Genomic DNA, 25,721 nt, shown 5'->3' on the forward strand with positions numbered 1-25,721 from the left:
TAATCTTATAATCAATGCAACAATAATTCTGTCACCAGTTACTCCTCATGTCATCTTCAGTGGACACAGAAGGAGATAAATATTCACATGTCCATAAAATAAAGAGTGGATGCTATCAGACATGACAAAAGTATCTTGAAAGTACGTATTTCCAAAGCTTCATGTGAGGAACGGACCAAAATATGAATGTGTATTAACATGATTCCATAAACAATTATTATTTTACAGTGTCTTTGTTACATCTGTTACACATACATACTGTAGTAATGACAGTAAGTTATGCATAATTACATGCAACTAAACTTAAACCAACCCCTTACCCGATAGTAAGTACATGTGAATTATTATTACTAAGTACTTAAATGTATAATTACACTGTAGGACACCTTAAAATAAAGTGTAACCCAAATTCTGCTATAATGACAGCATCATAAACTCTTCAATCATATTGCATGTTTTTATTTAAATCACTTTATCTCATGTTTCCTTAGGTTTGTAGGTATTGGAAGATCTGTTATTATAGTAGAATTTGGGTTACACTTTATTTTAATGTGTCTTTGTTACACTGTTATTATAAATGTATGTACTGACTAATATTAATTAACATTATGTACTTAATAGGGTTAGGAATAGGTTTTAGTTTAAAGTCCCCCTGTCAAAAATCAATAATTTTATCCCTTAAAACTCATTCTTCATGGTTTCTCAACTCGACACCCTTGCCTCATTTAGTGTACATGGTCCTATGAATATGCAAATGACCCCCTCCTCCACTCACTCACTCAGCTCAGAGATCCACTCGTTGACGATCACATGTTGATCTGATTGGTTATAAGGTAGTTTGTGACGTCAGAAACACCAGCGATTTCAAACCGTGTTTTTGAGACTGTCTTTGGTTCACTGCAGTTTTAAGGAGAAAATACTCAGCAATGCTGTCCACTTATGAATTTACACATGATTTGTCTTAAAGCATATTAAAAACACCACATAGACATATAAACAACATTAAAAGCTGGATTTTCACAACAGGAAGTTTAGTTGCATCATATAATAATGCATAATTTACTGTCTTTACTACAGTTAGAATGTGTTACAATTGTAACAAGAATCAATTTAAAATGAAGTGTTACCGCATTAACATTGCAGCATCGTGACCTTGAGCACAAGTCTAGTGCATGAACTGAAGAAATCAACCCATATAAACACACAGTATCTATATCATCTATAAAGTATAGCCTGAGACGCCTCAATGCAACTGAACGACACTTTCACATTCTGTGCCTGAGAGCATGTTTGAAAAGTTTCAGAAATTAAAATTTGCCTCTTCTAAATGTAAGTTTTGTGGAGTGACTCGATACAGATCTGCATTCCTGTATTCTCCAGCGAATCCTGATCAATGTTGCACAGATCGCTGAGTGATGATGTCAGCTGAGGGGGTGTGTGTGGTCTATTCACGGCTCTGTGTGTGTGTGTGTGTGTGTGTGTGTGTGTGTGTGTGTGTGTGTGTGTGTGTGTGTGTGGCCCTGCACTTGTGCACAGTCTGTCTTTGGCAGTCATACTCCCGGCTCGAGAGGATCTCAGACTGGCAACAGCAAACCGACCCTGATCTCTTCTGAAGACCTTCTAGTGTGTGTTGTGTTGTTGACCAGGACTGTCATGTCCGTCGGGAACACACACTGGAGGAGCTCGGATCGACCCCTGCTCCTGCTCCTGCTCCTGCTTTACCTCGGCTCCCGGATCTCAGCGTTTAACCTGGACATCAGCACCATCCTCATCCAGGAGGGCGAGCAGGGAAGCTTGTTCGGCTTCTCGTTGGCGTTACACCAGCAGATCACACCTGAACCTCACAGCTGGTGAGTCACACACGGGAAATAGGACTTTATGACTCTTGCTTTCTAGCACAAATATCGAAACATTTTCAAATCAAGATACATTTGCTTGAGAAGTAAAACTACTGAAGATATTTAGTCTCGCTTCATGAAAAATGCATTAAATTGAAGTGAGTTTGTGCTAAAAACAAGAACAAATGGTTACACTTTATTTTACAGTGTCCTTGATACATATTTTACATGTTCTTACCATAGTAATAACAGTAAATTATGCATAATTACATGCAACTAACCCTCAACCAAACCCTAAGCCTATAGTATGTACATGTTGTTAAATAATATTACACAGTACTTAAATATTTAATTACACTGTAACAATGACACCTTAAAATAAAGTGTAACCGAACAAATATCTGCCAAAATAAACTTGTTTTCCCTTTGAATTAAGATGATTTGGTTACACATTATTGGTTACACTGTAATTATACATTTAAGTAATACTAAGTAACTACATGTACTTACTATAGGGTTATGATTTAGTTTGGTTTAGTTGCATGCAATCATGCATAATTTATAGTTATTACTATAGTAACTGTAATACGTGTAACAATGACACGGTAAAATAAAGTGTTACCAATTATTTTTCTGACCTCACTTGCACATATTTGTTCTTGTTTTAAGCATAAACTCTTTCAGCAAACAAAACTTCATATCATTAGTCATTTTTCTTGTATCTTTATTTAAGGATGTTTAGATATTTGTGCTACAAAAATATTGAGTAAGAACATTATTTTTTGTTGTGCATGTCCTGCACTATTGATTCAGCTCATGTAGACGGCAAAAGATCTGTCTATTTAATAGTGTGTGTGTGTGTGTGTGTGTGTGTGTGTGTGTGTGTGTGTGTGTGTGTGTGTGTGTGTGTGTGTGTGTGTGTGTGTGTGTGCACGTTTGCGTGTGTCATGCTGAATGACTCTGCAATCACAGAAGGGTCTGTTAATATTCAGGATGATGTTCAGTCAGTGACACAGCAGATATGATCGAACACACACTGTTAAAGCTGGACGCTTCTGTTCTGCCAGACATACAGTGTGTGTGTGTGTGTGTGTGTGTGTGTGTGTGTGTGTGTGTGTGTGTGTGTGTGTGTGTGTGTGTGTGTTTGTGTGTGTGTGTGTGTGTGTGTGTGTGTTTGTGTGTGTGTGTAAGATGAGTTACAGTGAGAAGCATTACGCTGTGATGACCTCATTGCTTATTATCAACTGTTATTAGAAGCCAGCATCTCTGTTATTGTTGCTCTCTAAGCACTAAGTAGTATTAGTAAACTGTTAGGTTCGGGTTAGTAGAATAAGTTGACATGTAGTTGTAAAATTACTTATGGTCAGTAAAATGTCTAAAGTGAACTTTCGAAGCTTTACCAAATTAAATACATGCAAATTTCTTCGCTTTTATATTTCTGTCACATCGTGAAGAACAAGTCAGGACTGTCTTCTATAAGTCACATGATCACAGCTTTATTCAGGATCATCTTCTCAGAGAAATCAGCTCTACTATGACCTTTCAATCAACATGAATATGCATTGATTTGAATGTAAATCAGGAGCAAAGCATTTAGAGTCTATAATAATGCATGAAACTGTTGGTCAGGATGGTCGACTAGTGATTTAAGGGAGTTGATGTATCTGTCTCAGACGTCACGGGCCGTTGGCTGAGCGTCTGATGCACAACACGCACACAATGGAAAACACTTTGTTTCGAAGTCACCATCTGATTTCAGGAGACGTGTGTGTCTCTTTTTCTAATTAGTTTTTTGTTTTTTAATGTATTGAGTGTTGTGCCTTTAAGATGTCAAGTTAAACTGGTGTTTTCAGACTGTGATGTGATTAAAAAGGGCATCTTTTACACATTCCTTTCCTTCTCTCTTTCTCGCTCTCTAAATGATGTGTAAATGTATTTCTGTAGATAGTGCTGTATGTTTACTAGTGTCCGACACACACTCGACTCGTGCTGGAGTCAGTCGGTCTCTGCCGTCTAAAAGGAGGTTGTGTGTGTTTAAGCTATAAGGTTACAAGATGCTGTTTTAGCAAGAAGCTGTTTGAAGCTGTCACATTAAAAGAGATTTCAGTCTAGGCCCGAAGCAGAAAGGATTCAGTGTCTTAAAAACTAATTTGAGCAACTTGAAATTACTAGAGAGGAAATCAGTATTACTTTTCTGATTAAAGTTAGGTTGAACTATCTTTAAAACGTTAGGACCAATCTTGAAGAATTTTTTTTTTTTGAGTTCAGGTCACCAGCAGATCTTTCTGTTCACTTGTTCAAAAGTTACGAATAATGCATGTCCAGTCCTGTGTGCATTTGTTGTTGTTGTCTTGGTTTTATTTCTATTTCTCAGGTTGTTTAATATATACTATATATATATTGTTTTTTGATCCTTGAAGGGAAACTTCAGAAGTGCAGCCAGACATAAACCCAATCTCTGTGACTCACTGCTTCTGCTGCTTTTCTCTTCTTTATGAATGTTTTAGATTACAATAGTTAGTGGATTTCGAGTTTGATGTTATTGGATCCAGGGACATTCCCTGAAGAAATCCGCACATGTGTGTGTGAGATCTCGATTTCTGACGCCTCAGGCCAGTGATGTTTCTCTGACTCACAGTGACATCAGATACAGCTTTCCCAGAGTCCGGGAAGTAAATGCACATTTAAACACAATCGATTGGCCTTGTGTGAGGAGGTCATGTGGTGTGTCTGTTACTGTGTGTGAGCTCTATTTATACTGTGTGAGATCTGCTGCCCGTTATAGAGCGCTGCTAAAAGAGACGCGAGCCAAGTTCACTGAGAGAGATTCTCATCAATATACAGTTATTTAGATTGTTTAGGAAATATTGTCACTTTCACCATCTACACACTCACATCTTACCAAGGGTCATGACAAAAAGACTTTATTTTGACTGTTCACTTTAGTGTGAGAGAGAGAGTGTGTGTGTGTGTGTGTGTGTGTGTGTGTGTGTGTGTGTGTGTGTGTGTGTGTGTGTGTGTGTGTGTGTGTGTGTGTGTGTTTGTTTGAGAGAGAGAGAGAGAGAGTGTGAGAGTGTTTGAGAGAGCAAGAGAGCGTGTGGGTGTGTGTGTGTGTATGATATTGTGAGTGTGTGTGAAAGAGAGAGGGAGGGAGTGTGTGTGAGAGTTTTTGAGAGAGTGAGATAGAGTGTGTGTCTTCGTGTGTGTGTTTGTGTGAGAGTGTTTGAGAGAGCGAGAGAGAGTGTCTGTCTCTCTCTCTCTCTCTCTCTCTCTCTCTCTCTCTCTCTCTCTCTCTCTCTCTCTCTCTCTCTGTGTGTGTGTGTGTGTGTGTGTATTTGTTTGTTTGAGAGAGAGTGAAAGAGATTGTGTCTGTGTGTGTTTATTTGAGAGTGTATGTGTGTGTGTGTCTGTGTGTTTGTTTGTTTGTTTGTTTGTTTGTTTGAGAGAGAGAGTGTGTCTGTGTGTGTGTGTTTGTGTTTGAGAGAGAGAGAGAAAGAGCGAGTGTGTGTGTGTCTGTGTGTGTGTTTGTTTGAGAGAGAGAGAGAGAGAGAGAGAGAGAGAGAGTGTGTGTGTGTGTGTGTGTGTGTGTGTTTGAGAGAAAGAGAGAGATAGAGTGTATGTGTGTGTTTGAGAGGGAGAGAGAGTGTGTGTGTGTGTGTGTGTGTGTGTGTGTGTGTGTGTGTGTGTGTGTGTGTGTGTGTGTGTGTGTGTGTGTGTGTGTGTGTGTGTGTGTGTGTGTGTGTGTGTTTGTGTGTGTGGGGGGTTGTGTTTTAGAGAGAGAGAGATGCAGAAATGCATTAAACGAGAGCAGTAAATGTCCAGCTGAAAGGAATATTACGCTGCATCAGGAGGAGAGGATCGGCTCATTGTCCTCGTTTAAAAATGCCTTTCACACAGAGTCTTTCTCATGCTAATGAGTTCCCAGAGTCGTGGAGCTCTCGTCCCACATCCAGACGCCTCGACATAACCCAGAGCGAGACTCATACCCGCACAGTCTGTGTTCAAAGATCTACAGCTTTCTTTCACATCACTAACACAAAGCTTGTTAAATACAGTCAGGGGCTCAGAAAAGGATATGCATTACAAACCCTTGTATTAAGACACAATGCCATGAACCTCACAAACTCGAAATCTAAAAAATGTGTCCCTCTAAACCACTCATTTTAACAGCCTGCTTCGCTCTCAGAAAAAAAAGGTACAAAAGATTTCACTGGGGCGATAACCTTTCAAAAGACAGTTTTGTACCGTTTATTCTGACTAAACAAGGCTTAAAAACCCCTGGTGAGTCTATGACATTAAAACTGTATTTTAAAAGTGTGCAGCTCCAGATCACAGAAACCATTTTAAGCTACATTCATGGATGTATAAATTGGCTGTTGGGTCCAAAAATTCAAGCATTTTCCCTCTCCTGTCATTGCACTTAAGCATTTATTTAAAATAAAAGATGCACTAGCACACTCACCAATAAAACATTTAAAGAGGCCATATGATGCCATTTTAAAAAGTCTTTTGTGCTCTACTAGAACAGGTTTTCCTGCTTGAATGTTGATTATTTTCCCTATATTCTCCATTGTTGCGGCTCCTCTCTTCCCAGTCTGTCAGTAACACTCACAGTTTACTTCCTGTCTCTATGAAGCCCCTCCTTCTGAAAAGCACACTGTGCTCTGATTGGTCAGCTGGATCGATGTGTTGTGATTGGTCGAGCACTTCGAGTGTGGGAAATGTCTTGTAATTACCATAATGTCATAATGCCCCTTACCCTAACCGCCAGTTTAACACACTACTAATGCAGCGTTCCAGAGGAGGTTTGACTTGGGAATATCCCATATTAAAGGGGTGGTTGATTGCGAATTTCACTTTTTTCATTTTAAATAGTGTGTAATGTTGCTGTTGGTGCATGAACAGTATCTGCAAAGTTGCTGCGCTGAAAGTTCAATGTAAGCAGAGATATCGTCTTTTAAAAATCAGGAAGTTTAATGCCTACAAAAACGACTCGAATGGGACTACAATGAGATACTTCCCGGGTTTTAATAGGTAACTAACCCACAACCAACCCTCCCTCCAGAATATGCAAAAAGGGGGCATGGCCATATTTCTGCTGCTTTGTCGAAGAGGAAGAGTTACAGTGGAGAGCAGTAGCCATGCCGTCGAAAGTGTGTTATTTTCACCCAGCTGTCAGGTTGTCACGATTAGCCACGCACTTCCTGGGTTTACTTGGACCACATTTCCCATCATACACCTCCCTGGACTGATAACACCAAACACCAAACACCTGCACTGCACTGATTGCACACACACCTGCACTTCATTTACACACACATAAAAGCCACTTCCACACACCACTTCTCTGCGAAGTCTTGATCTGCCCCGGCCATCATTTCTGAGCGTTATCTTCCCGAGTTTGATTTCTGTGTTAGACCTGTGGATTGTTTATCGTTGGTGACCCTTCTCTGCCTTCCCTGACCCTGGACTGTTTACTGGACTCTGATTCTCTCTGCCTGCCTCGACCCTTTGCCTGTCTACCTGGTTTGTCTCAGCCCTGCCTTCTCTGTTCTGTTTGCCACTGTTTGACCCTGCCTGTTTTGACCATTCTAATAAATGCTGCAAATGGATCCCCTTGCGTCTGCACCATCATTACACAGGTCTTCTGTGTTCGGGCTTCCTACTGTCGCTGTAGTTCGTCAACAATGGCTACAATTTATGTTTGATTATGTTCCTGAAAATTACAATCGTAATTTAGCTCTCTGTGCTGCGCATTTGACGGAAGACAGCTTCCAGATTCTCCACGAATTCAATGTTGGATTCAACAACAAACTGTTACTGTAAAACATGAAGCAGTTCCAACTTTAAAACCAGAGGCAACAGTTGTTGGGCCGCAACCTGTAAGTAAGACTTAATAATTTTAAATGTATTTGCATGTATAACGTAATTTTAGACGTAATGTTTTAGTTTTAACAAGGACGTAAACAAATGCCAGCGCTGGCTTTATTAGCCACTTAGTTATGCTATTTCGTGTGTCTATGACAAACGCGTACAAACATTTTAGACCTGAATTTGTAATTATGTACTAATTTTGTAAATGTATTTTCCATGTATACTTTATGACGTTCATTTTCGATTTGATCAAGAACGTAAACCAATGCCAACTCTGTTTGTTTATAGTAGCCAGTTAGTTTGATGCTATTACAGCTTATGACAAAAGGACAACACAAAGCTATAAAATATATAGGCATATATATTTTTACAATACCTTTTTGTATTTCTTTGCAACAGATGTTTTCACGTTCTGTTGGCATTTTAACACAGTTGCCACATGTACACCTAAAGAAAACGATACACCAAGTAAACTAAGTTTTGTGAATAGATAAACGGTTGTTCATTGTATCGATAAAACAATAACTTTAAAAAACGGTATTACTCAGTCATTTATTCAGTTATATTAAATATTTAATCAGGAGAAAACCGTATCTCAAAAGCTAACAAGCAGCAGTAGCATTTTCAAGTAACAGCGTATCGAAATTCTTATATAATAATAGTAGAATAGAATAATAATAATAATAATAATACAAAAATGTACCATTCTGAAACGTTTTGTAAGAGCCCTGTTTGGGGAGGTTCTGCTTGACTCTCTTTATTGCCGCTTTCTGGGTCTGATTCTGGCTCAAACTTATACGCAGTATTGACACTATTATTTTCATTTGACCGGAGCACATGCAACTTTCGCCCGCGCTACGCAGTTTAGCCAATTACAACACACTGGCTCAACTAACCAATCTGAGCCCATTGCCTGTTTCTGAGGGAGTGGAATTCTGAGGATACATAGAATCAGGAAGTCAACCGGTCATTCAAATCACAGAGGAGAAAGCGGCTTACAATAAAGGTGAAATTTATGAAAAATAAGGCTTAAAAAACAAAACAAAAAAAAACACGAAGACATCTTATATTGCACCCCATAAACAGAATCATGCAAAGAAAAAAAGCAGTAAACCACCCCTTTAAAGCAGTACTATGCAGGAATTCCGTTTTTGTCAATCAGCGACCCCTAGAGTCGCTGTAGAGTACTTGTATTTAACGTTACTGTCGTAAATACAACTCACGCAGAGCGTGACAGTCTATGATCTGCACTCACGGCCTCTCCACTTTATAATAATAAAGTAGCCTACCGCGTTAGGCTAACCTGAGCCTAAATGCCAAATGACATCAATAAAGGCACATCATGTACGTCGCATTATTTCATAACAATGTCCATTATTATGATGTCGTTAGACATGATTATTGCAATTTATCATAATAGTTTGCAAATTGCGCTCATTTACACTATTGACAACGTGTAGGCTTATTTATGTCCTGATAATTATTTGAGATATTGACAACTGTTCTCATGATAATCGCAGGAATCAAATTTACCAGTGAAAGCCTGAGCGAGTAGGACTCTTGTCGGTTCCTCTCGCTGTCAGATTCTCGTTACCTTTTTCTAGACTCTTCCGACTGCGCTTTCTTCGTTTTTTTTCTCCATTCTGAAAACGCAGGTCCGATGTTTACTCGTGTCTGACTCCTTGCTCGGTCAGTCTGCCGTTTCCGCTTTCTCTGTTCCTCCGACAATGCTTTCCTAGCTTTCTGCTTCTTATATGCCGGTTTAGCCATGACGATAGTTGTTCTTATAGCTAGCCGGATCCTGGATGGGGGCGTGTATGCGTGTAATGTCTGCAGTGCCGTAAAGCAATTCGTTACATCGCGAGAGCTGAAATCACGCGATACTTCCTGACGCTGAGGCCGGTCCGCCGGCCCAAAGTTGCAAGTGCGGTTTTTCCACTCACAGGCACCAGAGGGGGGCGAGACGACCACCATTCAACCCGAAAAGAGTCATATAACCATTACAATAACTCTGAAGCTGTTCAGTTAAGCTAAAAAAAACTGCATAGTGGTGCTTTAAATGTCTCACTTCAGACCTCAGTAAGTTTTAGGCAATCACACTTCACATGTTACAAAAAGAGCATATTGTGTTTTTGTGTCAATTATGGCAAAAACAGAATAAAAACAACATAAAATTGCTTTGAAAACAGCTGAAGAAAAGCAAAAACAAATGTATTATTACATAAACTTGATGTCTAATGTTAAAGGGTAAGTTCGGCATTTTACAAGTAAATCCCTGTTTTAAGATCGTTTCTGATTAAATCTAACGGTTAAGATTAAAATTTGGACACATGCTGCTGTCCTGAGAATTTTAGGTTTTTGTGTTAAAAAAATGTTTGTGTGAGTATTCATGGTTCAAGTGAGACAAAAGTCCTGGGGTCTTGGACCCCTCCGATGAACACTCCATTTTTTAAATAAAAAAATAAAAAATCCGGGTTAACATGACCCGAGGGAAGGATGAGGGTAAAACAGTTGTTCTTCCTCTACAGGATTTTGGTTGGGGCTCCTCAGGCCCGAGGCGTGGGAACTTTGCACACCAGCCGTCCCGGTGCCCTGTATCGCTGTCCCGTTACATCGGAGAAGTGTGAACGAGTGGACATCGATGGAAATGGTAACACTTCAGCTTAATTTTCATGTGATGAACTATTCTCTCTGCTAAGCTAAGTGTCCATTCAAGGAAAAATGTTTCTTGATTTCTCAAGTGAGTCTGGAACAGGAGAGCAAAGAAAACCAGTGGTTGGGAGTCACAGTCAAAAGTCAAGGGATTGGTGGAAAAGTGGTGGTGAGTATACTGTATTTTATACCTGTGACAGGTAGATCACACAGATCTGATGTGAAGCATAAAATCCTGTAGGAGACTCAAACCCTGCCAGCTAGTGAGAGATAACGCTAGAGACTGTGGTATTTAACATCCTTGTTAGCACGCCGCCTCCCAATGCCAGAAACTCCGGTTCGAGTCCGGCTCGGAGCAGGGCGAGTTGGACCGGAGGACTCCTTTTTTGCTCACCAGCCACTGTGGTTAGTGGTTTGCCAAAGTTACAAGCCAATCAGCGTGGTCACAGGCCACAATGTTGACATCGATAACTCGGGAAAAACTGCCATATAGATCTTTTCAATATTATCTCATAATTTGGCAGCCAGTAAAATAGGCTGCTGTTGCTTTAAGACCTGACGCACGGACCCCTTATACTGTTTTATATAGCCAATACTTGTCTTTATGTGTGTGCACTTTGAGTGTGAGCACAAAATCTGTGGGAATGAGTAAAATTATGCTCAATACACGCAATCCCTCGCCGTAATGCAAGCCCTGTAACACCACCAATATTCCTCCAGAGCAAATGAAACGAGTGAGTAAAGGGACGAGGGAATTGTGAATTGTGCATCAATTCACTATCGTAGAGATTATTGAGATGATGGATTATTTTCGACAACACTAGATTGCACTTAGTTTATTATTTCAGATACCAGTTTAGAAGACTACAATTGAAAAATGTATATTATAGAAAATTCACCCGCGGGTTGACGGGTGGTAATGTCAAGCCCTGGTGCCGTCTCCCGGATGTGAGTGAGGTTTAGGGGTCGAGTGTCACGGAGGCCAGCTAATGAGAGCTGTGTAAACCTCACTCCCCTGATCTCAAGAGGTGCACTAGCGACTGACGCTTTAGCTTCCTTGTTAGCACGCCTAAGTCCCAGTTCGAGTCCTGTTCGGAACGGGCCGAGTAGGACCGGAGGGTTTACATATACCTTGTTTTCACCGGAAATAACCGCAACAATTTGTCACAGGAACCTTTTTCCCCCCAGACCTGTTGTTTCTGCGTGTTTCCATCACGGTCTAAAGTACTGGGAAGATTAGGAAAACTAGTCCGGTGACGTAGGACTGCGCGCTACTTTACAGTTCCCACTGGATTTTATCCTCTGAATTTAAGCTTAATAAAGCCTGAACCTCATCGCCGGTCCATGGGTTGTATTTTTTAAACTTTATTGTTGATTTGAATACCAAACAACTCTTACTGCACGCACGCAACAGACTTTCAAAAAATTGTAAAAAATGCAATACACCGAGTACCACCCCTGGGTTAATGGTGCCATGACCCGGGTGGAGTAGGACCGGAGGGCCTGCTCCTGGAGGGATAATTACATGCAGATTTCATCTCCAATCCTGCTCCAGCACTCATGCTAGCTATTTTGAAGTAAACCTGAACACCTTGATTAGCTGGGTCAGGTATTATTGATCAGGACTAATCTTTCAGGCATCCGAAATCACATACTCTATTCAGATGTAGTCGGTACGGTTACACTTTATTTCGATAGTCACTTTAGACATTCTACAAACTTTAAGTAACTTTTCAACTACATGTCAACTACCTGTCATTAGAGTATTAGTAGGCTGTAGAAGACTGTCAGTAGACTGTTAGGTTATGGTTAGGTGTTAGGGTTCGGGTTAGGAGAATACATTGACTTGTAGTTGCCAAGTTACTTATAGTCAGAAGAATATCTGTTGGGGGACCAACAAAATAAAGTGTTAGCAGATATTAAGCAGACAGTCTACTAATACTCTAATGACAGTCTGTACTACATCTGAATTTGAAATTTCTTCTGGACTGTTAAAATAGTATGTTCTTTATAGTATGAATATGGGTAGTATGAATGTAATCCGGACACACTATATCCACCATGTTGTTATTATCATGTGACCTACCAGTGTCATCATCATCCGGGTAGTTTTCGCCTACTGTTCTTCCAATACCATGTATTCAGATATACTACTCTTTTTGCATACATTTTTCGCATACTATATAGTAGGGAAGTATTTGATTTCGGATGTAATCGTTGGCTGCATCCTAGTAAGGCTGCAAACCTTGGCTGCTGTCATGGCCAGCTAGTTCCCGACTGTAACATGAAGAGGATTACGCATTCAAACGAACGGTTTGCCTTGCAAGATTATATATTAAGAAAAAAATTATCTGTTACAGAAATAAAACATCATGTCTAGGGATTTAAATAAACAAGAGAAAATAATAGTCCAATGGGGTAATGAATGTTGGTAAATAATAAACAAATTGCAGCAAATGACTTCCCTGGAGAACTACGTTCCACCAGAAGTAACGTGGGGTAGATCAGTCCAAACATTTATACTCTCCACCCATAAATTATCTAATTAACAGTGACATCACAGTCGGATGTTATACTGCCACCGTCAGGTAGAGAATAAAAAGACAGGGTCATAACACTGCCAAGCGCCGTCAAAGACCATCTCAATTTTAAAGATCCTTGAAAAGGCAGCATTCTTTTAGCATCCTTCATTTGGCATATTTTGAAGGATGCAACAAGCGTATCCTTCGTGTCCTCAAAACACCCACAGTTCTTTGCACAAATTCTTTTTGATGGAACAGAGCTGATGAACAATGATTCGGCACTAAGCTCGTCCGGATTCCTGTCTAGTCTAGAAGCATCAGATAATGAGAACATGGGTTTAAATAAAGATGGAATTCAATGCAACTTAAGTACTTCATTCACCACTGCTTGCTTGCAACACGGACTGTCAGTGTGGAAAATCAAATAAAAATAGGGTCGAATGGGACATTGTCATTGTGGCATGTGTCCTAAATGTGTCCTGTTTTTGTTCTGATGTCATGTCACAGACATGTGCTCACCTCTATGAGCTCAGACAACATGTCAACCAGACGTTTGAGACACGCGACCCGATCGGACGCTGTTATGTGCTGAGTGAGGATTTGACTGAGAGAGATGATCTGGACGGGGGAGAGTGGAAGTTTTGTGAAGGTCGTTCTCATGGACACGAGCAGTTTGGGTTCTGTCAGCAGGGTCTGTCTGCTAGCTTCACACCGGACAAAAACTACATACTGTTTGGGGCTCCGGGCACCTACAACTGGAAAGGTAATGGGATTGAGAGCTTTTCGATGTTATATTGGACCACTCATTTAAATGATTGGTAACACTTTATTTTGAGTTCAATTTAGACATTCTACTGACTATAAGTAACTTTGCAACTACATGTTAACCAGCAGGCATTAGAGCAATGGTGCTCAAACTTTTTACACCAAGTACCACCTCAGAAAATATTTGGCTTTCCAAGTACCACCATAATGACCAATATTACTAACCCAATACATGAAAGTAAGTGGCCGGTAACCTGTGAGAAGAATAGAGTAAACTTTAAAGTTAGGGTAGAAAGGAAGGGTTAGAACGGATTATTAGTGCAGCTTCCATAGACATCAGTGTGTAACTCTAAATATAGTTTTTTTAAATTATGTGAATTTAAATGTCTGAAACCTAAAATAAACATTATGTGGTTGAAAACACTGAATAGGTTATATAAATAACAAGCACTGAGCGTGTCCGTCTCTGGCTCAGTGCCAGCCAACATGCGAAAGCAGTGCTGTGAGTGAGTGGAGGCGGGGCTCATTTGCATATCAATAGAACTGCGTATACTAAATGAGGCAAGGGTGTTGAGTTACTTTCAATGATATTTGAAGGCTTGAAGAAATCTTTTTCAGGGAAAAAAAAGGTTTAAGTGAGACTTTAAGACATGCTTTAAGGCATTTTCAGCTATTAGATTATTTATTTGTGTAGTTGTCCCTGTAAAATTGCTTTCAATGAATTGTTGTGTTTTTTTCTCTCTAAATCATCTGAACTATTCTCTTGCTGTATCTGTCTTCCTGTCTGTACGCTCAGGACTGTTATTTATGGCCAGTCCTGTTGAGGACGCTCTGGTCTATAAAACTCTGGAACCGTCCAAAAGCTCCTTCGAGGACGTCTCTCAGAACAGCTACCTGGGTTTGTAGACAAAAAAACTTAATGGCAGAACCCTTTCAATGTAATATTTTAATAGACTGTTTTTCATTTGCAAACTCCAAAATGTATTGGCATTGACTGCTGATAGTGGTATCCTGACAACATGAATACACTCACATACCTCAATCCCAGTCAAGATCATGTGAAAACAGGAACAAAATCATCACTTTGTTGAATAAATCTGTCCCAGGCTTCTCTGTGGACTCAGCCAAAGGTCTGATGAGTAAGTCTGAGCTGACGTTGGTGGCCGGAGCTCCTCGAGCCAATCACACAGGAGCCGTGGTTCTGCTGCGGAAGGACAACGTCTACCGGCTGATGCCTGAGCATATTCTGTGGGGCGAGGAACTGGCCTCCTCCTTCGGTTATTCAGTGGCCACTGCTGATCTGAACAGCGATGGGTAAGACACTGGGCCCTATCATACACCCGGAGCAATGCGGCTGTATGCAATACAATACCCAATGTGTTTTGCTAGTTTCAGCCCGACGCTGTTATCATTTTCACGTACTGCGCCACGTTGTTTAAATAGCAAATACCCATGGGCTGCTGGGCTGAAAACTAGGTGTGTGTTCAGGCGCATTGTTGGTGCGTTGCTATTTTTAGGAACTGAAATAGACTGAGCCATTGACCAACTGAAACCTGGTCTAAAGTGAATGGCGCAGTATTTTTTTTTGTTATTTAAAGAGTGTGTTAGTAATGTGAGCCTATAGGCAGGTCCCCAACACGCTACACTCTGCTTATTACACACACACTCTGCTTATTAAACACACAGGGACACGCAGCAGCACACAAACTAGCCAAATATTAAACATTAAAAGGATTACAATGTAAAAGATTAATTTTGTGTACATAAAGAATAGAATAGATTCCGGCTTGTCCCGTAGATGTTCTGCTTGCACTTTAACGTTGCGCACAAGTAGATCCGTTTCCTCACTAGGGACGCATTCAGTTTTTACGCTTGAAATTCCGTCATGTAAATAGCGAATCTGCCATGGCGTGAGCGCAACTGGCTTTTAAAGGGAATGGGAGATGAGACTCTGATTGGATTATTTCTCATTATGCCCAAAACACACCCATTACTCATTAAGAGAATATAGACAAAACAAACCCATCACTCATTAAGAGAATAGACACAAAACACACCCCTCACTCATTAAAAGGGTGGTAAAACGCATTTTTTCGAAGGCTTGATTGTGTTTGTGGGGTGCACTGTAACATGTGTTCATGCTTCGTTTTTTAAGAATTGCATTATTTTTCATATATTTTACCTTTATTCTACACTGCTCTTCCCCTCCTTGTAAAAACGGTCTGATGGTTTTCTGGTTCTGTGAAGCCAGTCCCTCAAAACTACGCAATGGGCTCAGATTGGTTAGCTGGCCCAGTGTGTTGTGATTAGCTAACCGTCTAGTGCATGTCTCCTGGGAACGTCACGCCCTGTACCTTTACCGGTAGTTTGTGCTTTGGTGTATTATAAACAATGGCGTCAATAAAACCAATCGGACCCGGGGAAACGTTAGTGAAGATGATCGAGCAGAACCTGTTCAAGAACGGCTGTTAAACGACGTTTCAGAAAGGTTTGTTTTTTGTAGTTCTCTCATTACTTTTTAGATATGCTGTTATTTAATTGTACTAATTATTATAGAATTACAAAAAAATAAGCTTCATAAACAAGAATTTCATATAATCGTTCTAACAAATTATACTACAGTCCTCAAAGGGATTTTTTTGAGTAAAGACTGCGGATCTATAGTGATCGTTTCTGACTGTATGCCACCGTTACTTTTGTATTTTTAGAACGATTGTAGACAAATATCTGTCGACAGAACTATTAACCCAAAACGAACACTAAACATCGGCTGCCAAATCAAACACAGAACCATGTTTAGCATGCCTGTAGTTAAACAAGCATGTAGATAAACATAAAAGCTCTAATCAAAGAATAATTTACACTAATTCCAAGTTCGCTGTTGAGATTAAAAAAAAAAGTTTTTAACGTTAGGTGTTTGTCGGATAACGTTAAGTATGAATGCGGATTTAACAAGCTGGTTTGCAGAGCCAAACAGCATTGTCATTTGTTTACTTCCTTGCTACAACGTACAATTAACAATACAAACTATTACAGGAAAACACATCAACGAAAAATAAATCATACTTACAGGTTGTGGCCCGTAAACAAAAGCTTCTGTTTTTAAAGTGTGAACTGCTCAATCTTTCAGGACAAGCCGTAGTGCGAATCCTGCATTGAACTCGCCACGATTGTGCAACCTCCGTGTGCAGCACAGGGAGCGAGATTTGGGTCATAATTATGAGGGACCGAGTTAAAAATAAATTTTAACCATTGATCCCTAACTCCCTCGTGCCTAGGAAGGCTGAACAAAGCGGACCTGCAATCCGGATGAAAATAAAAGCAGCATTTCGACGGCATTGCGACATCTCGTCTCCAAAACAGCAATATAAAATAAAATGGCCTCGCCCCGCTTATTAAGTATTCTCGGAGGAGGGGTTTATGTAAATAATGGGATATGCTGACGTCAGACATATTAAACACACCCATCACTCATTAAGAGAATAGAGACAAAACACACCCATCACTCATTAAATGGTTAGTTCACCCAAAAATGAAAATTATGTCATTAATGACTCACCCTCATGTCGTTCCAAGACCTACGTTCATCTTCGGAACACAGTTTAAGATATTTTAGGTTCAGTCCGAGAGCTTTCTGTCGCTCCATTGAAAATGTATGAACGGTATACTGTCCTTGTCCAGAAAGGTTATCTGGTGCGCCCGAGCTTTGTTTACAGTCTGAGGGAGACGCACGCTGTAAACAAAACAATCTTTGCAAACATGTCTAAGGATTTCGACACAGGGGAAGACTTGCATTTTTATTTAACCAGACATATTTATTTGAACCCGAATACACGGACGCACCAGATAACACGTCAGCAGCGTCTTACGTCAGCAGCGTCACTGGCCTCGTGAACGCGGATTGACAACAGAACCGGAAGAGAATACAATGCTGAATAAAGTCGTCGTTTTTGTTATTTTTTTAACAAAATGTATTTTCGATGCTACAAAAAATTCTAACTAACCCACTGAGGTCACATGGACTACTTTTATGATGTCTTCATTGCCTTTCTGGACAAGGACAGTATACCGTACATAGATTTTCAATGGTGGGAGCTCTCGGGATGAATCTAAAATATTTTAAACTGTGTTCCGAAGATGAACGGAGGTCTTACGGGCTTGGAACGACATGAGGGTGAGTCATTAATGACATAATATTCATTTTTGGGTGAACTCACCCTTTAAGAGAATAGAGACGTCCCTTTTAGACCATGCGCCGGGAGCTCCAACCATTTTTCCCGTCGTTAAACTAGCAAAAGTAGATTCGGACTTGCACTGAGTGCTCTTTAGACCATGAGCTTAGATCCTTAAAATCGGGCCCTTAATAAGTTCCTGTGTAAAGCTGATGTGCTCAACATCTAACAGAGGACTTCCCCCACAGCTGGACAGATCTCGTAATTGGAGCTCCTAATTTCTTCGACCGAAAGGCAGAGATTGGAGGAGCAGTGTATGTGTTTCTGAACCCAGCTGGCCACTGGGAAAAGGCCCGACCGATCCGACTTAACGGAACGTACGACTCCATGTTTGGGATAGCCGTCGGCAGCACTGGAGATCTGGACCGGGATGGTTATGAAGGTAAGAGCAAAATAACACACATAGGCAAGTGTGTTTTGTCATGGTGAAATCTCAGAAAAGCAGATTAGATTGAACTCCTGGTTCGGTTCTTTGTACAAAATTACTTTTTTAATATTATATCATATTACACTTACAGTATGCAACAAAAGTAAGTACACCCCTGTGCAACATAACTAACAATTGAATTTTTTTAAAAAACATACAGTAATTCCATTACCTCTAAGTTGAACAGTAGGGTATTTTCTCTCATGTAAAGTTTTTCTGATTAGATTTACTGTATTAAAAATACAGGCCCCGCATTAGGAACTCAAATGCATTAGGTAATGCAGCCAAAGCCAGTGGACATATACAGATACAAATACAACATGAAACATAATACTACAAATTATAAGAATAAAAAAAAAAAAAAAATATTTATATTTTTATTTTTTATTCTTATAATTTGTAGTATTATGTTTCATGTTGTATTTGTATCTGTATATGTCCACTGGAAGCCTCAGTACCAAAACAAATTCCTTGTGTGTGCACACTTGGCAATAAAGCTCTTTCTGATTCTGATTCTGATTCTGATTCTGAATACACTTTCCATGACTGAGATTCAAATCTATTAATTTATCAATACTTTTCCACCTTTCTTTCTTATCAAGCTACCAGTTATCCTCAACATTTTTCAATTTCAAACAACTCAAAACTCACTCATAGACACCAGCGAATGTCTGAAAAAACTTCTGATTGTGATCCAATGGGGAAGTGGTTAGCACAAGTAGCCTTTAGCATTGCATATAAAGTTTACTACTTTGCTACTTGTGCTAACCATTGCATAATAAATGCACATATGCTAATGAAAAATACCAGAGGCTGCTTTAAGAACTTAGATGATTTCCATTACACGAGAGTAGATGTTAAAACTTCATGCTGATTTGTACTCGGCTTTCGCCAAGATAAGCACCAACTAAGACGTAGCTTTACAGGAATCTATGCTTCTCCATCCATTTACGCTTCTTTTCATATGGTGCTGCTCCTCTCTGCTGCTTCAGATAAGTTCTTTACTGTGCGACGCAACTCTTGGCCTCTGAATCTGACGTCTCTGAGAAACCGGGTTGTGGAGTGTGCCACAAAATCTCGACAACCCACTTCCACTGGATAAACCCGGACTCTCCATCCTCGCTGTTCTGTTTCAGTGGCCAGCTGAGCATACCGCAGTTTCTTCCTCACATATGCCTCATCTACAGCATCCTCCCATGGCACTGTTAACTCTATCAGTTGAACAATGCGTTTTGATCCAGACCACAAAACAATATCTGGTAGTAGTGGGAAGATCGGATCATTTTACTGACTCGAATCTTTGAGTCTCGTTCAGCAAAAAGAACGAATCTTTTTTCGAGTCATTTCGTTCATTTCGTTCATTTCAGCAAAATATAATTAAAATGGCATGTTAAATATCCCAACACATCTAGTACTTACGAAAATATTGATTACATTTGTAAAAAGAATAAAAATAAACTATAGGGTAATGCAGCCAAAGCCAAATTATAAGAAACCGAAATGTTTTATTAATTGATTAGTTGTTGGGTCTTAAGTTCAGGCTATTGCAGTCTGATTCTGTTGGTTCACCTCACCTCCTGATCCGAGACCTTCTTTCCTTTGCAACTTCATATTTATCAGGTTAGTTCTCCTCTCGTGTCTCGAGACATTAGCTGTCGACTCGCCAGTGTCTGACTCGGATCTGTCTGCTGGGCCGACCGTGCCGTGTGTGATACAGCAGGGCCGGAAAGAGAAATGATTAGTTCATCTTTCGAGTCTCGAGTTCGGGTTCGACCAGGTCCGAGTCTTTCGTTCTTCCTGTCAGTCCATAGAGACTATGCTGTCAGTAGCGGAAAGAGAAATGATTAGTTCATCTCTCGAGTCTCGAGTTCGGGTTCGAGTCTTTAGTGTGTTACCCTGATAGTGTTTTGTCTTTATGTGTTTGTATGACTCTGTGCACCGTCTATATACGAGTATTGGACATGTTTTATGAACTCTGATTCATCATCTGGTTTTTTGTTGTACCACCTGTATTATCATGGTGGTTATCAGTACATTTTAAGGTAATTTATTTTTAGATTTTTGTTGTTCAAGTAGATTGTTAGGCTATATTAACACCATATTACTTAATATTGTGTTATAAGTTGTAAAACATACAGGCATCAATCAATACAATTCCAGTAATACCTGAAACATTATCATCATATTTTTATGGTGAATGGTTTGGCAACGACAGCTGACGTTTTTTTAATATTCATAAATTTAGCTGGATTAATATAATAATATTAATATAATATATATATAATTTTACAGTGTAGGCATAAAATATTTTAAATAAAATTAATATTTCATATGTATGCCCATATAGAGTTGCCTGACAACAGTACATCCATGTGGATAGTCAGAAGGTGTTGCTGAACCTCATTTTGTTAAAATCTGAAAGACTTAATTTTCGTCTGTGGAACATTTTAAACATTGGGAACAAATCAACATTGAACCTTATTGACTTTCATTGTACGGACAAAAACATGGAAATGCTTTCCGAATGATCTTGTGTTTTGCAGAAGAAAGGAAGTCATATATCAAACATTATCTGTAAAATAAAAGTTCCATCTTATATTGTCCCTGTCCTTCTCTTTTCTAAATGTTTCTTGTGCATCTGTGGTATGTTTTATTATATATTATACATTAATTAAGTACTATTATATTTAATACCTTAACTATGTGCTTGTTTGTAAAAAGGTTGTAAATTAGTAGGCTATTCAATACGGTGACAAGTCACGTGACAAAAGAACGAAGGACTCAAACCCGAAGACTCGAAAAAATGAACTAATCATTTCTCTTTCCGGTACTGACAGCATAGCCTCTATTGGACTGACAGGAAGAACGAAAGACTCGGACCCGGCCGAACCCGAACTCGAGACTCGAAAGATGAGCTAATCAATTCTCTTTCCGGTACTGACAGCATAGTCTCTATGGACTGACAGGAAGAACGAAAGACTCGGACCCGTCCCGAACCCGAAGACTCGAGAGAGATGAACTAATCATTTCTGTTTCCAGTAAAGATTCAGAACCCATATGTTGCGCAATGCGCATGCGCGGTCGACACAAAATGAACGAATCACTCTCTGAGACAACTCGGTAGTCCCGAGTCATATTAAAGATTCGTTCAAAATGAACGAATCGTTCATGAACGACACATCACTAATATCTGGTCAGAGGTTAGTGGTGGCAATCTCAGGTGGAAAAATAAGCCGTTGATCAAGATCAGCCAGCATTTTCCAGTCCCTAGCAGCTTCCAGTTGTCCTGGGTGAGAATTGGTTTTAACATCTTTTCTTGGTGGTTGCTCGCCTGGGCGGAGGAATATTGTCTGCTTTGCTAGAACAGGTGGCAACTTATTGGTCATGTTACGCTTGTCTTCCAATGCTAAAGCCAAACATCGGATACTTGGTCATGGTGCCAAGTAAACCGACATTGGCTAAGAGCCACCTTACATCCTGTCAAAATGTGCCTTAATGTGGCAGGTGATGAACACAAAGGACAAGAGGGATCCTCTCCTACCCAGAGGTTTAGGTTCTGTGGTGATGGGAGAACATCATATGTTGACCTGATAAGGAAACTGATCCTACTCTCTTCCATTGACCAAAGGTCTTGCCAGTCCATCTTTCGTTGTTCCACACTCTCCCATCTCATCCACTCTCCCTGCTTGGCCTGGGAAAATGTATTTATGCACCTCATCCTCTCTTCCTGCTTTCGCACCTCGTTGACTACCAGCTACTCAATAACCTATTAGTGCAGGCTACTGTTGTAGTCATGGTTGTCATGTCATCAATGTATGCTCTGATTGGTGGTAGTCGCATCCCAGAAGCCAAGCGCTCTCCTCCTACTACCCATTTTGATGCCCTAATGATTACTTCCATTGCAATGGTAAAAGCCAGTGGAGAAATGGTGCATCCTGCCATTATTCCAACCTCTAAGCATTGCCATGTAGTGCTGAATTTTGGAGTTGAGAAACTAAATTGCAAATCTCCAAAATGGGCTTTCACTAAATTTGTTATCGACATCGGTACCCTGAAAAAATCAAATGCTGCCCAAAGAAGCTCATTTGCCACTGAACCATATGCATTAGCCAAATCCAGGAATGTCACATGGAGCTCCTTCTTCTCCTTTTTAGCTGATTGAATTCGTTGCCAGATAACATTGATGTGTTCTAAGCATCCTGAGAACCCTGGAATGCCCGCTTTTTGAACTGAAGTGTCAATGAAGCCATTCTTTAATAGGTAGGTTGATAATCTCTGAGCAAGAATGCTTAAGAAAATCTTACCTTCGACGTTAGTGAAATAGGACGAAATAGACTGATGCTTGTAGCATCTTTTTCTTTGGGTATAAAGACTTCACCTGCTCGGTGCCATGCTCTAGGTACAACCTGCTTTTCCCATGCCACTTTTATCAATTTCCACAGAATTCGTAGAACTCCTGAAGCACTCTTGTACACTCTGTACGGAACTCCATTAGGCCCTGAAGATGATAAAGCCCTTGCCTTTCTCACAACCTGCTCTATCTCTTTCCACTCAGGTGCACAGACCTCCATTTGGTATTCTGGTGGATTGACAGGTGGGATGTCTGACGGAATTGACATAGGCTCATGCCTTTTTGCATCTGTATCCGTTTCCTCCAAATATCTCTCTAGCTCAACCCTAGATGCTTTTAAAGTGCCATTCTTCTCACTGGTGAATAACTTCTTTACGAATTTGAATGGGCCTTTATAGGAATTAGCCCTCGCACGCTCCTTCTAAATCATAAAAAATCATATATGATTAAATAAATCATAAATCATATATGATTAATTCATGTATTTTTTGACTTCATGTTTCATATGTCCTTCCCTGTGACTGTGGATACTGGACTTGTGTATACTATCTGCATGTCAGAAATGACTCCGGTTAACTCCCGTTTTCTGCTCGTGAGCTGCCTCTGTACTTTCAATAATAGTATTTCTAAAGTATTTGTTTTTTGGTTGTTCATAAGACGAAATACTCCACTTGTGAACTTAGAAATAATGCAATTATTATCAAATATTATTTGATCGTTTACTGATATTACACAAGGGTGTACTCACATCTTGTGTATACAGTATATAATGTTCTGTAATATATAGTCAAATTGGAATCTGAATGTGTTTGTTTTCAGACATTGCTGTCGGAGCCCCGTTTGATGGAGATGGGAAAGTTTTTATTTACCGTGGCTCTTCATCTGGCATTGATACCAAACCTTCGCAGGCAAACTTTCTCTCTAAAACACAAACACACACACACACACACACTCTCTCTCTCTCTCTCTCACACACTTTCTCATTATCTCTCTCCCACACACACACACACACATGCTGAAAAAGTCTTAGGCACATTCGATGCTTCACAAAAGCATTTGTTTTAAGACTGTTATTCATATCTTTTTCTTTAGCATGTGAGTAAAATAAATCCAATTTTACATTTCCAAATATTCCATATGCAAATATTGTAATTATCTATTGATAAAAACAACTTACGAGTTGTTTTGTAGAGTCACAATGTTGAATACAGTGAACAGTTCTTGAATGTTCAAAAATATTAAAAATTGTTCAACAATTAGTTCTGGTCCACTAATGTGAATGGCTGAGAACAATGAACAGCACTGGGACTTTTCAGTGTTTCTCTGCAGGTTATATTGTTAGACCAGTAGGTGGCGTATTTATAAGTGAGTCGTTGAATTCTTCATGCAACTGATTTGTTCGAAAACACTCATTCAGAAAATAAACACTATGGTGTGTTTGCTCAGACATGTGCAATGGTTAATTATGCCATATATTTTTTTATTGGCAGAGCAAAAATTTAAGCAATATGGTGTAAAATGTCAGTTATTCAAGATTAACTTGAACTGAATGGAAGGAACATTACAAGGCTAAAATAATAATATATCCAGAACAACAGTATGTGATATTGATTCTGATATTGATACGCTCAAGGTTCTGTTTACTGAATAGATTTATCGATATTCACACAACAGTGTCATCACAGTGTTTTGAATATAATTAGCTGTATATTTATCATCATGTGAAGGTTCTGGATGGGCTTAATGCAGGAGTCAAGCGACTGGGCTATTCCATATCTGGAGGACTAGATGTTGATGGGAATTTTTATCCAGATCTAGCCGTCGGCTCCCTCAGTGATCAGATTGTGCTTTACAGGTGAGATCTGAACGGCCCGTTTATGTTTTTGACACTCAAGCTGCAATGGCAGTCATTTAAAGCCACAGCAATAGTTATTTTGAGTTGTTTTCTGACTCGTTGATTGTCCACCAGGTCACGTCCAGTGGTTCACGTGATCCGAGAGATCTCAATCGAGCCTCAGTACATCGATCTCACGCAGCAGAACTGCCAGGGCCAAGATGGAGTTTGGTCAGAAGTTACTTTACTCATACTTTGTACAATGCTTTTTCATTGTGTATATGACATCTTGCTTGGAAATTACAAGTGCAATGATTCATCATACACACTCTGTCATTGGAAAGTTTGGGATCTGTAAGATTTTATGTTTTTTAAAGAAGTCTCTTCTGCTCACCAAGGCTGCATTTATTTGATTAAAAATACAAAAGAAGAAACACAGTAATATTGCTAAATATTAGGACAATTTAAAATAACCATTTTCTATTTTAATATATTTTAAAGTGTAATTCATTCCTGTGATCAAAGCTGAATTTTCAGCATCATTACTCCAGTCTTCAGTGTCACATGATCCTTCAGAAAACATTCTAATATGACGATTTGATGCTCAAGAAAAATGTATGATTATTATTAATGTTGAAAACAGTTGTGGACAATTTTTTTCAAGATTCTGTGATAAATAGAAAGTTCTGTTTCATTTAAAATATAATCTTTTGTAACATTAATGTCTTCATTGTAACTTCAATTTAATTTAATGCGTCCTTGCTGAAGCAAAGTATTGATTTCTTTTATTTCTCCCTCCCCAAAAAAATTCTTACTGACCCTTTCTTTACTGAATTCTTACTTCAATGTTACAAAAGCTTTCTATTTCAGATGAATGCTGTTCTTTCTATTCATCAAAGAATCCTGAATTTTTTTATATATAACTTTTTTTAAAACATTGATAATAATAATAAATGTTTCTTGAGCATCAAATCATCATATCATCATATTAGAATGATTTCTGAAGGATCGTGTGACACTGAAGACTGGAGTAATGATGCTGAAAATTCAGCTTTGATCACAGGAATAAATTACATTTTAAAATACATTAAAATAGAAAACAGTTATTTTAAATTGTAATAATATTATACAGTATTACAGTTTTTTTATTGTATTTTTAATCAAATAACTGCAGCGTTGGTGAGCAGAAGAGACTTCTTTTAAAAACATTACAAATCTTACAGATC

General features: G+C 39.3%; 1 protein-coding gene across 4 annotated transcripts in view; it reads left to right on the plus strand.

Annotated features, from left to right (window-relative positions):
* The first annotated feature begins 1,452 nt into the window (after nucleotides 1-1,452).
* The window catches only part of itga7 (integrin, alpha 7), a 45,729-nt gene continuing 21,460 nt past the window's right edge, over nucleotides 1,453-25,721 (plus strand). For 2 of the 4 annotated variants that reach the window (XR_013195030.1, XM_077204523.1), the window contains exons 1-10: nucleotides 1,453-1,850; nucleotides 10,241-10,362; nucleotides 10,454-10,533; nucleotides 13,394-13,649; nucleotides 14,448-14,549; nucleotides 14,758-14,965; nucleotides 18,072-18,265; nucleotides 23,481-23,569; nucleotides 24,389-24,516; nucleotides 24,631-24,726. Coding sequence is in view for 3 of the 4 variants with exons in the window: in XM_077204523.1 (XP_077060638.1) it covers nucleotides 1,654-1,850; nucleotides 10,241-10,362; nucleotides 10,454-10,533; nucleotides 13,394-13,649; nucleotides 14,448-14,549; nucleotides 14,758-14,965; nucleotides 18,072-18,265; nucleotides 23,481-23,569; nucleotides 24,389-24,516; nucleotides 24,631-24,726 (1,472 nt within the window). In the remaining variant the exon portion in view is untranslated. The remainder of the gene's footprint in view (nucleotides 1,851-10,240; nucleotides 10,363-10,453; nucleotides 10,534-13,393; nucleotides 13,650-14,447; nucleotides 14,550-14,757; nucleotides 14,966-18,071; nucleotides 18,266-23,480; nucleotides 23,570-24,388; nucleotides 24,517-24,630; nucleotides 24,727-25,721) is intronic. The other 2 variants (XM_077204522.1, XM_077204521.1) reach the window with 1 other exon arrangement.

This window comes from Siphateles boraxobius, unplaced genomic scaffold, assembly GCF_051911475.1.
Source record: "Siphateles boraxobius isolate OS27281-9 unplaced genomic scaffold, OSU_SipBor_1 5, whole genome shotgun sequence".
NCBI lineage: Eukaryota > Metazoa > Chordata > Actinopteri > Cypriniformes > Leuciscidae > Siphateles > Siphateles boraxobius.